The 15,046-nt window shown below is 34.5% G+C and overlaps 1 protein-coding gene across 2 annotated transcripts in view; it reads right to left on the bottom strand.

Moving 5' to 3' along the window:
* ATRNL1 (attractin like 1) overlaps window positions 1–15,046 on the bottom strand; it is a 525,096-nt gene that overhangs the window by 283,562 nt on the left and 226,488 nt on the right. For both annotated transcript variants that reach the window (XM_037400754.1, XM_037400753.1), the window contains exon 24: window positions 14,414–14,571. In XM_037400754.1, coding sequence (XP_037256651.1) covers window positions 14,414–14,571 — 158 coding nt within the window. The remainder of the gene's footprint in view (window positions 1–14,413; window positions 14,572–15,046) is intronic.

Below are 15,046 nucleotides of genomic sequence, written 5' to 3'. Positions count from 1 at the left end.
CTGCAGTATCACCTTTTAAGTCTTCCCTTCATGAGATTAACAAGTGAAATCATTTCAGTATTTCCTCAAGTCATTTTTTCTAGGCCTCTTTGCAATTTTTACTAGCCTCTGAACTCTCAAGTTGAAACCAGAAAAAGCTGAGTAGAGCAAAAGGACTTCTTTACAAATTTCACTTAAAACACTGTTCTTCAAGGTAACTAATCCTGTTTTATTGTCTTTGTATTCATTTTCATTTTGTTTTCTTTGTATCCTGAGTTACTGTGTGAACAATATTAACACACAGTAACAATTAAGTGTCAGTTTAGCAATAGAATTTTTTAAAAATAATATTACTTATTATGATAATTTAAATAATATCTTGCTTTCACTACATTGTAGGCCTAAAAAGCCTTTTAAAACCCTATTAATATTATATATCATTAATAAGAATTTAATTTATTTCCTTCTACAAACTCTAGAAATGTTATTGCAATGATGGACCATTTATCATTAAGTTCCTTCTGACAGAAAACGCAATTAACCTTAGCACACCTGCTATTGTTAGTAAATTATCGCTATTTTATCTTGTGTATTTATCAATTTAAATTGAAAATACAAAAATAAAAAAAAATTATTCTTACATGGTGTGCTTGATTTCACCATACTGACTGAGATTAAACCAAGGTAATGTTTCAATAACATGAAAATCTGTTTTAAAAATATGAGCAAAATTTAAGCAGTATGGTTATTTCATAAAAATAAAAATTTGCACACAAAGCAATTCATCCACAGTGAGTGCAACCCCAGTAATTCTGTATTCATGCTAACAAGAACATGTGAGCGGACCTGAACAGAAACCGATGGTTTATTATCATAGTATCATGCCATTTATCACTGTGAATGATAAATTATATGAAAGCATTCCACAGATGAAACTTCCTTTAATGTTCTGGTGGAATATTTGTAAATTCATGACTATGAATTCACATTGATACTAGTATGATAAGGAGTCTATGCATTGCAATTACACATATGAATTTTCACTGATTGAGTGATTGTTTTAAAAGATGAAATTCTATCATACCATAACGTCATTTGAACTTGTCACCACAAATGTGATCAGTTTAGTATTTCATGGGAAATTATTATGCTTTTATATAAATATATATATATATAAATCAGAAATCCTGACTCTCACATCTGGCTACTACAACAGGTGTAGAATAAGCACCACTGAGGCAACTTCCTCAAACTAAACCAGCCAGACATCAGGAACAACATGAACAGAATGTGAGGCATCTTAATGGAGTAACTGAAATTGTAATTATAACAATGGTATGGTGCAATTTGATCTTCTAACTGCAACACAATATTTTGACAGGATAATAACTGTACATTGCACTGCCACTTTATTCAAAGATGGATGCAAACTGAAGGTGAAAAACCATAAGGGTGGCCAGGAGGGGAATGGAAAATAAATCTTATCGAAGGCAAAGAATAGAGCTTGCATAGCCAGGTAAATCGAGGGCTGATAGGGAGTATGATTGCTGTATATAAATACAGGAAAAATGAAGAAAATAGCTGCACAATAACTACTAAGTATAAACTGTATTTACATTTTTGGAAATAAAAAAGCTTTGTGAAAATATATTATGTTCAAATAGTGGAGAAATCTACCTTTTAAAGCATATGGATGAGTTTATGAAAACATGTGCTTGTAACACCAGGTAACATCATCTTGATGATGGAAAAGGCTCCTGCTGATCCTAAGCCTATATTACTAATATACCAGAAGACCACTGTAACGCTCCATGTCTATTCACAAGACTTGGAGCCCAGCACATAAATTTTAAATTACTATATACATCAGCAGTTAGTAAAAAATGAGTAAAATGTATTTTAATGACAAGATTTATAATGGAATCAAATCTTGGACAGAGTAATACTTAGTATGCATGAAAACCAAAGACTGAGAAGTTACTGTATGCTTCCCTTCCAGACTTCCTTTAAACACCTAATTTGAGACATTGTTCAGGTCAAAATAATTAAGACAGAAGATCAACACATCATTTAAAATATACCTAGTTCATAAGAAGAACCAAAATAAGACCAAATACAACAAGGGACTGTCACAAGAACAGGGTGATTATATTCAAGTTGAAGATGTCTTCAAGTAGCCCTTATTTATATGAACTCTAAATAAAATTCAAAAGAAGTGGACGTAAAGAGATGAGTATCAGTCTCTACAATGAAACAAAGACAAGAGCCAAGCATATCAGATTAGTGTAATTTTTCTAGCTCTTCAGGATGCCTCTTTTAGTTAGAATGGAGAAGTGAATTGATTACTTTGCAAATAATACAGCCGCAATTGATTTTTTACCACCGCTAGCTTTGTCACAGATGAATACAGCTTTAAAAAGGATTTTCAAAACAAATGAAGTTCTGTGGTTAATGCCCATAGAATATAAATGAAGTGTTATTAGTTTAGGGGAAAAAAAAAAAACCAACAACAACAAAAAAAAAACCCTACCCACTCAAACCAAAACAAAGAAAACCCAAAAAAACCAGTGTAATCATTCTAAAAAAAAAACCAAAAAAACCAAAAAAAAACAAAAAAACCAAAAAACACCAAAACAGAAACACAAAGCAAAAAGCATTATGAGCTTACAGTACTTGATACAGGTATGATGTGAATTAAACAGCTTTTCGCCTTTTCCAATGCCTAAAGAGAAGGCAACAGCTAAGGAAAAATCTATTCTTACTGATGCTCATGGGACTTAACCACAAGAGTGCCAATATACCTGTTATTTAGGGCAGAACACACATTTTTTTGTTACATCCTCACCGAAGAGCTGACATCAGCACTTCAAAGAATGCCACCAAACGCCTTCACTTTGGCATGAAGGCAGCGATACAGTTACACTGCACTCATGTTAATTAGTGTTGCAAGAATACATCCCCAGTGAGAAAGCAGAGCCAAAAAGGTTCCTTTTAAACCTTCTGAATATACATTATGAAAACTTTCTCCGCTGACACCACAAACTCCGCAAAGTGTAATGGTAACAATAAAAACTTGTAAAGCTTCCACCCTTATATTTCAGTTTAATTGCTGCTTTACACTATTTCCCCATTTTATCCTTACTGTTCTTTCCAATCTCTGGTGTGTACACACAAGCATTGTCAAATTTTTAATATAGAAATGTATACTTAAACAATCACGACAGAAAGTGGGAAAAAAACCCCCAAATTTTAATAAGGATGATGATTATACTATACAGGAAAGATAACAGGTGAAAAGAAAGTTTAAACTGAAAAGGCTCATCACATGTTTTGCTCTGTACAATGGCTGTGGCTTGCAACTACAAGTAGTACAAAGTCCCCTCCATGGTAAGATTTGTAATTTTCCTGGGTGTTTTTTGGAGGAGAAACCTCTGAGCATATCGCTTCCTAGCATTACATGTGAATTTACCTATGCAGGAATAATAACGGGCTGACAGTCTCCAAAGAAACCACCTGCTGGGACAGCAACTTTAAGAGGGAAAAAGTAAGATCCGACAGAATAAAATTTAAAACTATATTTATGCCAGAAAATACCATTCACACATTTTGGTTTTATGGTTATTAGGATTAGTGTCTACAAAAGCCACATCTCATTCTGTCTTAGACTATCCAGATGCAATTTAAGTAACATTTTTTTCTTCAAGAAGACAGATATAAATATTGAGCTCAAAAGGCCTAACAGCTTAAAAAATACCAAAACAAACTAACTTGTATTTATGTTATACAACTTATTATTTTAAATAATGACCTCAAGATTTAGAACCATTTTCATTATTTTTAAATCCTTGGGGCTGGAGGGACTTTCAAGGAGAATGCACTGAATTGCACTGAATTCCTGGGACCAGTCTTAATGTCTTCTGTAAATTCATTGAACTCACATTTTATCACATAGTAATGAGTCATTAATTTTGAATGTCTTAACGAAAGGGCAAAGAAGGGATCTTATCGCTGTCTCCAACTACCTAATGGGTGGGTTGCAGAGAAAATAATAGAGTCTTCTGAAGTTCTCGGATCCTTGTCTGGTTGTGTGCACAGAAAAGAGGTACAATGGACATAAAATGCAACATGAGATACACTGAAAATAATTGACTGGGAAAGGATCTGAACAATCAGATCAACTTTCAAGTTGGCCCTGCTCTAAGCAGGGGATTGGACTGGAGACCTTCAGGTGTTCTTCCAACAAACTCTTGTGTGTTTCCCAGACTCAGAACTTCTGTATCCACAGCAAGTGAATTTTGTGTTACATCTATATTAATTTGATGAAGAAGTCCAGCATGAAACACTTCCGTTAGAGATAATTTATAAAACAACTTTGTTACCAGTGAAAATTAGTCATTTCCGTAAAACTCTCATATGTATGCAGCAGAGAATTTCTCAGACACTACCACTGGGAATAAAACAAAAATAAAATTACCTTAAATGAAAACAATTCAAAGCCTGCACAAAGATGGTATTAAGAGACAAAAGCATAATAACGATTCTTTATACATACAAACAGCTTTTATTTCACTCATTTGAGAATATCTGACAGCTTGAATGGTTTTTCACTACCTGGACTGCTAGTTAATATAGCAATTTTAACAAGACTGCAATCTGTAACAATGTCAGTCTTGTGTATTTTTCTTGTCATGGTAAAGTATAACAATAAATGGAAAAAACAGGAAAGTAAAATGAGGACATCATGAAACAAGAAGAAAAAGGACGGAAAGAAAGGCAGAAGATTCACCATCCCCCAGTTCTCTGTAAGGTATGTACATCCAGGGGTAACGGAATGAAAGATCAGAACTATGAATAAAGTTCAAAATAAATAATAATGTAGGAATAGAGCATATTGGTCTACAAATTCATTTTATCAACTTCAAGAATATATGTGTTCAAAACAAGTATTCTATAACCAGCAGTTCCTACATGTTTTCACAGGAGATCACTTCTGTCTAATTCGTGCCTACACAGATCCCCTCCTAACCCATCCCCAACAACATACACAGCAACACAAGTAACAGAACTTCTACTCTTTCTGGGTATTTTCCTACTTATGCATACAAAGAGACTGCATTAATCCTTCTGGTAAAAGCACCACTTTGAGAAACCAGAATAATATGAATTCAACATGGCATGTATTAAACTTTAACTAATGTGAAATGTAATTGCAAATACAGATTCACATTTGTGCAAACGTATTTCTAATGCAAGGCACAGTGAGATTCTTGAATCTGTTTTCTAATGCTATTTAAAGCTTTTGTCAATAACTGGCAAGAAAACCATATCATTATTAATATATTTTTTTTTGCATGCTGAGGGAAGAAAAGGAAAATAAGTCACTTTTACCAAGCCATTTGTACAGGAGGATAAGGGGAAGGTTAAAGTAATAAAACCTGTCTTTAATATTTTAAAACTCAAATCAAAGAATGAAGATCATTCTCAAGGATGGTATTCTGGACTCAGTGACAATGAAAAACATTTGTGGTTATGGTAGATAATAACTACATTCCCACTGCTGTGATGAAAGGGCTATGGTAACTCTGGATGTATAGATGAAAATGATGGCTGTAGCGAAAAGGATTGGAGTTGCAAGAAGAGTGGGAAAGGTGGTGCTGAGGTTGCTCGACTTCCTTCAGCAGCACAGTGTGGTCCAAGGGGGAGCTGCTGAAAAGCACCCTTCTTCTGCCCCATCAAGCATATAATTAACTCTGTATCTGAAACAGATGTAATCATGCCTGGAAAAGCATATCCAGTTCTGGTATCCATCATTCCCAAGGGAGACTGAAATACTGGAGGGTTCAGGAAAAAGCCACAAGAACAACAGCAAGACTAGAGAAAAGCTGAAGAAAAAGTGATGGAGCACATGGTATTTACAGCAACAGCACATCCTTTCTAGGGGGAAGCTTTTCTTTCTAGCATAAATTTATATTTCAGGACTACCCATGAAAGCTACACTTACCATGAATCACATGTTTTTAAACAGTGGCAATAATTAACAGTCAGAACTATATATTAGGAGTCTAGTGCGTATCCAATTTCTGGAAATATTTAAGCCAAGACCGGATCTTTTTTTTTTTAATATATGGTCTAGTTCAAACAGCAATTAATTTGTGAAAGCCTATGCTTTAGTTTATGTCTCATTTCAGATTATATGGTCACAGCAGCCCCTTCTGGATTTATCATCTATGAGATATAACACCAAGGTAGTAATGAAATCAAGTGCTTACATGAAAAAGTAATGACAAGTAACTAATGTACTTAAAGACAGATTTTTTTTTAAAAAAGCAGATGACCTGCAAGCTTTCCACCCTCTTATTTAATACACTTATCTAGTTATCTACATCTAACAGGTGTTTGCACTGCCTCCCTGAAGGCACAGAATATATTTGTCTAATACAGACCAAGCGGTTTGTGGTTTGTTTTTTTTTTTCCTGTTTCTTCAAAATAAATGCAATTAGCTTCCTGATAATAAAGAATTAAAGTCAAGTTTGCAGGTCTGAGCTGGTCTTGCTAAATAAACAAAGAGCTTGGGATTCTGCCCAACTGTGCTATTTCTGTGTTTCTCAGGAATGGCATTTGGGGACTTTGACTTCCTCACATCTACATATTGGTTAGCTCAGCACAAACCATTTACGTATTAGTTGATATATGAGGGACTACAGAATGGCTCTGGATTTGAAAATCCTGGGGTCTTGCAGACTAATATTTTCATTTTGTTATTTCATCGTAGAAATTAACACATTGACCACATGGTTAAAAGATTAATAACTAGCTTTGCCAAAAATAGAGGTCTACATGAAATATCTTGTCACAACAAAAATAACTTAGAAGAGGTCTCAAAGATCAATAAGGCAACTATTCCATTCTCAAGAATTGTCTTCTAGTAGCGTATGTACAGTTTAACTCCTTGAATATGTGACTGCAATAACTCCTACATATTTGAGCACTGTCAAAAATACTGATACACTAAAATAAACATTCTTAAGCATGAATGCCTGGTTAATCTAAGGTAGGACTCCTCATGCTGAGGATGCTGATGGCATCTTAGCTCACTTCTGAGAATGTTCCTGCAGATAAATAGCCGCAACTTTTGAAGCTTCAGTGCTTTTGGAAAGCTGGGAGTCAGAGAGCTCTGCAAACTCAGCTGTAAGCAGCCTCATAGTTTCTAGCTGGTTTGCCGTGGTCTAAGGAATTAAGCTCTGAATTCCTAAACAAAAACCCAGAGCTGTATTTTCAGTCACTGCTGCCAAGTTTACCTAGAGCTGGAAACTACTGTTTCCAGGACTGCTGTCTCAGAGACAGGTCACCATGACATACCTTATTGGTTCAGTGCTTGTAGGTCAGATTTGGAGTCTTCAACTCCTGGGACAAGTGACCATGAGCTGCTGCTGGAGGACAGTGCTATGATGTAAATGAGCTCTTGTTTGTGCCTTTAGACAAGGGATCCAGTCAGTGCAGGTACCTTGTAGCTCTGAGTGACAGTTCAGAGAAGCCTGACCAGCAAAACCACCTGTAACCACAAGACCTTAGGAAACCCAAAAGCTACTCTAACTTGAGAACCTGAAAATCTTGTCAGTGTCAAGACCATGGTCACATTGGTAACGCTGACAAGGTTGTCATTGCTACTCAGCAGATGTGGGGTTCTTGAGATGCCTACTTCACAAACACCTTACACTGGAATTTTGAAGTTTATTTTGGGCTACTGACATTTTGTTTACTAAGAAACATTGAAAAAACATGGATTTGGCACAAACCCAAATATAAACAAAAATATGAGAAACAGAAATCCAGTACATTGTTCACATTTATCTATACAATTCTGATTAAAGAGGGTAACTAAGGTTTCTAGAACTGACAGTCATGATAAATAGGATGAAAATATCTGTTCCCTACCACCATCATCTTATTTCCACTCCGATTCCCTATAAGCAAAACATTTACTTTCAAATTATTCTGTGTGGGAGCCACTGTGTATCCCCTTTATAGGCTTCCACAGTTCAACAAGGTATAGATGTTTTCTTCATGAAGAATCTTAATCTTTGAAAGGTTTTTTCTTGTTATCAAAAGAACAGGTTCTCATACCCTGTCATATGTTCCCTTCCAAAATTCCAAGATGAATAATTGATTTATTTTCCTATAGCTAATCTAAATTCTTGGACAATGAAAAGTTATCTTTGAGCAATATTTCATTCTAGGTGTTCTAATTACTATTTACTTAATCAAGTAGGTAAGGGAAATGGAAATTACAGAATAAAATCTCAGTATCTACTTGCTAGATACATCACAGGGAGATAACTTTTATTAGCAAATATCTGTACATCTTTATTGTATATTATACGAGTACCAGTAGATGGTGCCTTGGTCTGTCTGGAATAGAAAACCCTATACACTGGCACATCAGTTACAGGAGTTAGCTCATCCTAGACATTCAAATTATACACCAATTAAAATGATGCATCATTGAGGACTAATTATCTCTTAATTAGGTGTTTTGGTTCCCTTAAATCATCAGCTATTAACAGTGCTTCTGTGTTCTGAGAAATGTATCAACACTGTTAAATATTTACAGATATTCTGGTGGCTCATATTAAACCTTTTCTAAGGTGATTGGAAAAAAAAATGTACCAGGGAGAGTAATGAAATTAACATTCACATTTATCAGTGTAGAAGTTGGCACAATATGGTTGGCAACCTTGTTCTGGTATATTTTACAACAAATGTCCACGGCTCTATCATTTGTCAAAGAAAAAAGGTATAATCTAAGCATCAGAAAACACCTCCACATTTTAGCAATACTCCAGGATTCATGGGAAGCATTTTGGAAAATGCTATATTGGATATGGGTACATTAAACTCTTTGGGAATATTATACACTCTTTGATTTTTCTCAACACAATTGGCCTTGCAACTGCAAGGAGATAAGTTACAGATATTCTAACTGGTCGATTTTCCAAGGCAAGAACAAGTAGGTTTCTGGTATTATATTTGATTACCTCAGAAACAAAAAAAAAAGTAATCATAATTACTGTAACAGTCCACATTTGAGTAGCAATTTTCAACTACTTTATATAATGCAATAATTTTACATGTAGCAGATACACCTGTAACAAAGTAACTATGCCACAGAAATTTTAATAATGGTATTTAATGTGTTTAAAAAGAATGGAGCTTAGTTTTCGAATCTAGCACTGAAATAAATGAATCTTTACTTCTATGCTGCTGTCCCACTGGCTTAAATTTTAAACTAATTTTTAATGCCTTTTTAGTGGAGTTTTTTTTCTAAAAATAACTCTAGAGCAAAACCTCTACATTGGAATCAATAAACAATGAAAACATCTTTTCACATATCTTAATCAGATTTAACAAAAAATTCTATGCAAGATGTAAATCTGAATCTCCAGACGTTTTTTCTGTCAAACAAACTAAATATATCCACTCTGCTATGCCCAGAAAGGTAACTAAATGACCCATCTTGGCAGAGCATCGAAGTGCAAATGTACCATGTGCAGCCATGTGATCTGTTACTGAAATCTCTGTTTCTTTAGATCTACATTCTTCCATTTTACAATCACCAGCTAATTCCTTTACTGTCTAACTTAATGCCTACAGTCAATGCATAAAAACTTACAAAATACTAAATACTATAACTTTCCTTCAAAATCTTTTCCAAAGCACTGTATAATATTAAATCTATTGTTACCTGAATCACTTCATTCCTACATCCAGACATGAACTTGTATTTGCTTTTCTCCAGCCTTGCAGTCTTACCCTCCTGCCTCTGAGTCTGCGATTTCACATATCACTTCCTTTGGATTCCAGGATGGATATTACCCAGTGCCTAATCTGAGCACATTAAGCTCAACTTTTGCATCCAAGTCTGTTAAGGATAATTTTCATTAATATAAGTCAATTATTACCATTATTATCAATCCTAACTTTGCACTATGATCAATATCATCATGCCTATTGAAACCTGAAGCTAAGTATATATTTACATTTTAGGTTATACCTCAGTCATCTGCAAACCAATCCACCCTGTATTGCTAGATGCCTTCTATTTCTTGTTTTTTTCTGTTCCAAAAGGATTTCATGCTCCTTGCAGAATTGTAACCAAATAGTAGTTCAATGGTTTTATCAGGTTTTTGTTCTTGGTACACTACTTTCAAATCTCTTTTTAAAGGGGATTTTTATATTTACTGTAAGGAAATATCAAAGTCATTTTGGAAGCTAATGTATCCACTTCATTATCAATACCTGTTCAGTGTTTCAAGAATTATACTGTCTTCGTACATAGCTACACGCAGCTACTCTGCAGTCTCTATGAAAACCATTAAGGCACTTAGAAATTGAATCATTCACCATAAATCATAGGGATTAGATTTAGGTATGCAATTACTGATGGGAGGAGATTCTGTACCAAGACAGCTACATGTGGATAAGTATACATCTTCCAAGCTAAGATTCCAGAATCATGACCTTTACAAGATTCAGAAAGGTCTTAAAATCCAAAAAAGCTCTGATCTTTATTTTTTAGTTTAGTAATTAGGTTTGTGCTACAGTTGTAACTTCTAATGGCAGTGACTGACAAGTTTTACTTCATGGAGCTTTTACAACATATAAGTCATTCATGAATGTTAACAATTCAAAACGAACTCTAAAACAAAAAAATGCTGAAATAAATTATGCTTTGCAGTAAATTTTATTACAAAGGTAGATATGCTTCTTGATTTACATTACGGTCTTTCTTCAGTTGCTACAGACAGGCTATTAACAGGGGAAAGAAAATAAATTCTGAAACAGGAGCCAGTAAACTGAAAGAAAACTACTTTGTCCTTAAAAAAACCAACCAAACAAACAAACAAACTTGAAAATTTATATATGATGTAGTTTTGATTATTTGTTGTGCTACATACAAATAAAATGTAAATCTTCGCCATAATTCATTGTTCTGATTTGGCATACAAACTAATTCAGGACGCCAAAGATAGTTTTTCTCAGAAACAGTGCAGAAAAAAAAAAAAAAGAACTCAACAATATGCTACTGAAGCTTGCAGTACGCTAATTTAAGAATAATTAAATTCCTTCTTTTCAACACATTTGGGCATTCTACATGTACACTAACATGACTTCTAACTTTGCCGCAGCAATAATTGTTCTGTGCTGTGGAAACGTTAGATGAACTATTCTATGATGAAAAATGAATTATTTTTTTTTTTCATTAAATAAAAACCTAATTTTTCCAGGCAATGTTTTGCTGCTGAGGTTGAACTTTATAATTTAAACTGACCCTCCCAATTAAAACTCAGACACTTGTGAGTCTTTCATTTACACTTTAGGGAAAGGAAATAACTAGTAAAATGGTTGTTATTATCTCCAGATGCAGCTTTAAAACTGGTAGAAAATTTTGCTGCTCAGGCACAAGCTGAGATCAGGCTTACAAGTTTGACCGTTAGAGAGAGATATAGGTGCATGAAAGCAGCTGATCCACAAGCAGGAATGCTATTGCTGCCCTTAGGGACAGAGTATATCAGCCAGATAGCCAGGACAATGTTTTAAGGGTATTTGCTTGTTTCATGTGCACTTGTTACTTTTCAGAATACGGGAGCAACTGATGGGGAAAAAAAAAAAAAAAAAAAAAGACAGACCTCTGTTACCAGCTTTAATGACAAAAAATCCCTGGCCATAAAATTCATTTCCTGAGACTGAAGAACACGTTATTAGTGCTGTTACTAATATTTGCATAGCTGTCAGAAGCCCAAGCTTTATGACTGCTTACTACTTCAGGGACCACTGACCATTATTTGAGGTGCTGGCTACAGTCTGAGTTACTGCTTTTCAATAAACGTTACAGCCTTCAAATTCCATTACCAGTGGAGTCTGAATTACATCTACCCTCAAAATAAAATAAAAATGAGCAGAAACAAGTCTTGGGGCTTCGCCACATATTTTGTTAAAAAATCTAGCCTATTTAAGGAAACAGCATTTTCTCATGGAGTCCTGTTTAACAGATATATAAGACACGATACACCTAAAGGGTTGGGACTGTCAGAGACAACCATAGGGATGGTAAGTCTGGATGATAAATCACACCATCTTATGTGGGCAATTGAACCCTCTAATAACAAAGATACTTTACACAGATTTCCTCTGAAAAGATGCACAAACTACGGTTGTCTATGAAAGTTTGAAACAGCTAAGCTTAAGGGTCTGTGTTCACCCTTACTTTACAGTCAGCTCTGCATTACAAGAAAGGGAGGAAAAGTGTGGCATCAACTCCTCCAATAATTCAAGAGAAAAAAATCCAACATTTGTGTGCCAGCATATAACTGCTAAATGCTTCTGAGAAAAACTGGTAGCTGTCCACGTTACAGCTGATAACAGGTCTATTTGTGGAAAAAGCTCTAAGCTGAAGTTGTCCTATATCACCATCTTTCTAATGACCCCTTATGCAACTATGTCACATTTCTGGTTCTCCTTTGATGTCAAGGAAGAATAGATCTTATAGCTAAAGAAAATGCTTTTAGCATCAGGAAATTTAAAGGCAGCGTTTTCCCTGGAGGGCTGCAGAACTCTGACTGACTGAGCACCCAGCTGTGTGCCCGTAGCCATCGTGGACAGAAGGGTGCTGACTAATGGGAACCTAGAGTACATTTTTATAAAGAGAGCAGAACTTCATCTGAAACTGAACATTTTCTGCATAGTTTCTATGGTTAGCAAGTCATTCGCTGCTATCCAGTGCTGAAGAACTTGCATTCCAAGGTCATTAGGCTCACCAGTGACAAAAATAAAATCGGTCCCTGGGTAGCTGCAAATGAAGAGTTATCGTAGACCAGCACACCTTCAGGAAATTTTTGTATGGACACAGCCATCACATATCTCTTTGCAAAGTCAGGAAACCATACTTCAAAAGAGGATATTTCGTGTTAGAATCACCAGGGATTTATTCAGAATTAAGAAAAAAAAAACCCAACCCTCCAAGCTTGCTGAATAGGTAACATGCATAATAAAAGTAATAGAGGAAGCAACTGTGAGCCATTGATGGAAATAAACAATCACATGCTGGGATGTACAGTTTTTCCTTGTAATGATGAAAATCTTGAAGAGAACTGAATGCAAAATAGAGATAATATAGGTGACTGACAGCAAATTATACTAAACGTCTTGTATAATGAGGAGAGCTGTTCCTTCTCCTACAGAAAATGAAATGGTAAAAGCACCCAAACCTTCCCAACAAAAGACACAAGTCTTGGCTCCAGTGCCAGCATAGCAGGCAGCATAGGAGGAGTTAGTGATGAAATGCATATCAAGAACACGACTTGAAATATCAGTTGCAAGGGAAGTAAGGTCACTCTTTTGGCTTACTTCAGCCTCTGAATAGGGAAGAACCATGACTTCCCTCTGAACCCTAAGTCATAGGAAGCCTCGGATATATATATAATATTTCTATTGTGTACAGAATCATAAAGTTAACATATAAAACTAAACTTGCTTTCTCTGAAAAGCACCCTAACTCCATTTATCATTTAAAGATCTTATCTACTGCTAGAGCACCAGGCATAAGAAATCTATATGGGTGATGTGAACCTCAGATATTTCCTTGGAAAAGAACAAATCACAGCATAAAAAAGTTGAACCTAAATAATAATCTTGTTGATTTAGGAAGGCAGATACAGAGGACAATATTAATATCCTAAAACAGTTTCCATAATTGGACTTAGCATTACTTTTCCACTGTATAAAATAGAAGTGACTTAATTTCTAGACAAAAGAAGTATTTTATGAAAAATTAGCAATTTTAATGAAAAATTAGCATTTTTATGAAAAATTAGCATCATCATTGCATTGACTTTTTTGAACCTGCAACTGCACAATATCTCACTACTCCAGAAAATACTCAGTGAAAGTGATTCAAAAGAAGTCAAATTCTAATATCTATATCCTATAATATAGATATTCCAACCGTATATAAATATAATAGTCTAACCAAATATACTTAGTGTTAAGTGAAGTTTGTAATATTGCAATATGATACAGTCATTCAACCTTTAAGCAAATCAGAGGCTAAGAAAGCTAATGATTAAAGAAGGTTAAACTCAAATATCTAGGTACTAAATACATATTTGTATGCCCTCTTTTATGTATACATCTAAATGCACAAGACATATTGCAAATAAACATTTATGCTCAATAATTTTAACTTTGGATATTAAAATCTACTGTCTGAAGTCTCATTCACTACTCAAAGCAAAAGTATCATAATATAATTCTTATACACAGAAAATATCTCATGCAAATAATACTAATTGCATACTTCCTGTATGAGTGAAAACACAAAATTCAATGTAAAGCTAAGATGTCAACAATTCTATAAGCACAAAATGGTCATACTAACCTGTATTTTGATTGGCCATGAGAAATTGCTGACATAGACATAGAAAGTGATATTTGGGTTGCTCCGGAAGTTAAATTTTTCACAGGAAAAGCTATCTCTGTATTCCTTAATATTAGCCTTAGAAACTACAGGAATCTCTTCTCCAGATATTGTTCCAGCTAAAAAAACATATGTCAATATATGTATTTATGAGAAATATTAATCATCATTAAAGCTGTCAAAGTAAATTTGTACAAGAAACTTAAATTCTTCAATTACTTTTAGTGTCTTCATTCTACAACTTTAACAACCCTATATTACAGTTTAGATGGCACATTAGGTACATTTCATACACATACAGAGAATTCACAAAATCTCTTACTCTGGTTTCAAAAGATTATGAATGAATCATAATATTGATAGAAGTTACGTGAATTTTAGAAGAAAGTTTTTATGGTCAACTAAACAGACAACATACTTATCTCTAGTAATTTATATACATTTTCAGTAAAATCTCAAGGGTAATAAAGCTTGAAAGTGAACTTGTCTAGGTCTTGCATTATTGCTGAAGAGTTTTTGACGTTCATGAAAACTTTAACAACATACTTCCTATTAAACATGTATAACTTTTTGTAAATATATGGGTGACTGCTC

This window comes from Falco rusticolus, chromosome 9 (genome assembly GCF_015220075.1).
Source record: "Falco rusticolus isolate bFalRus1 chromosome 9, bFalRus1.pri, whole genome shotgun sequence".
In the NCBI taxonomy this organism is placed as follows: Eukaryota; Metazoa; Chordata; class Aves; order Falconiformes; family Falconidae; genus Falco; species Falco rusticolus.
This window is presented reverse-complemented; position numbering and strand designations above follow the sequence as displayed.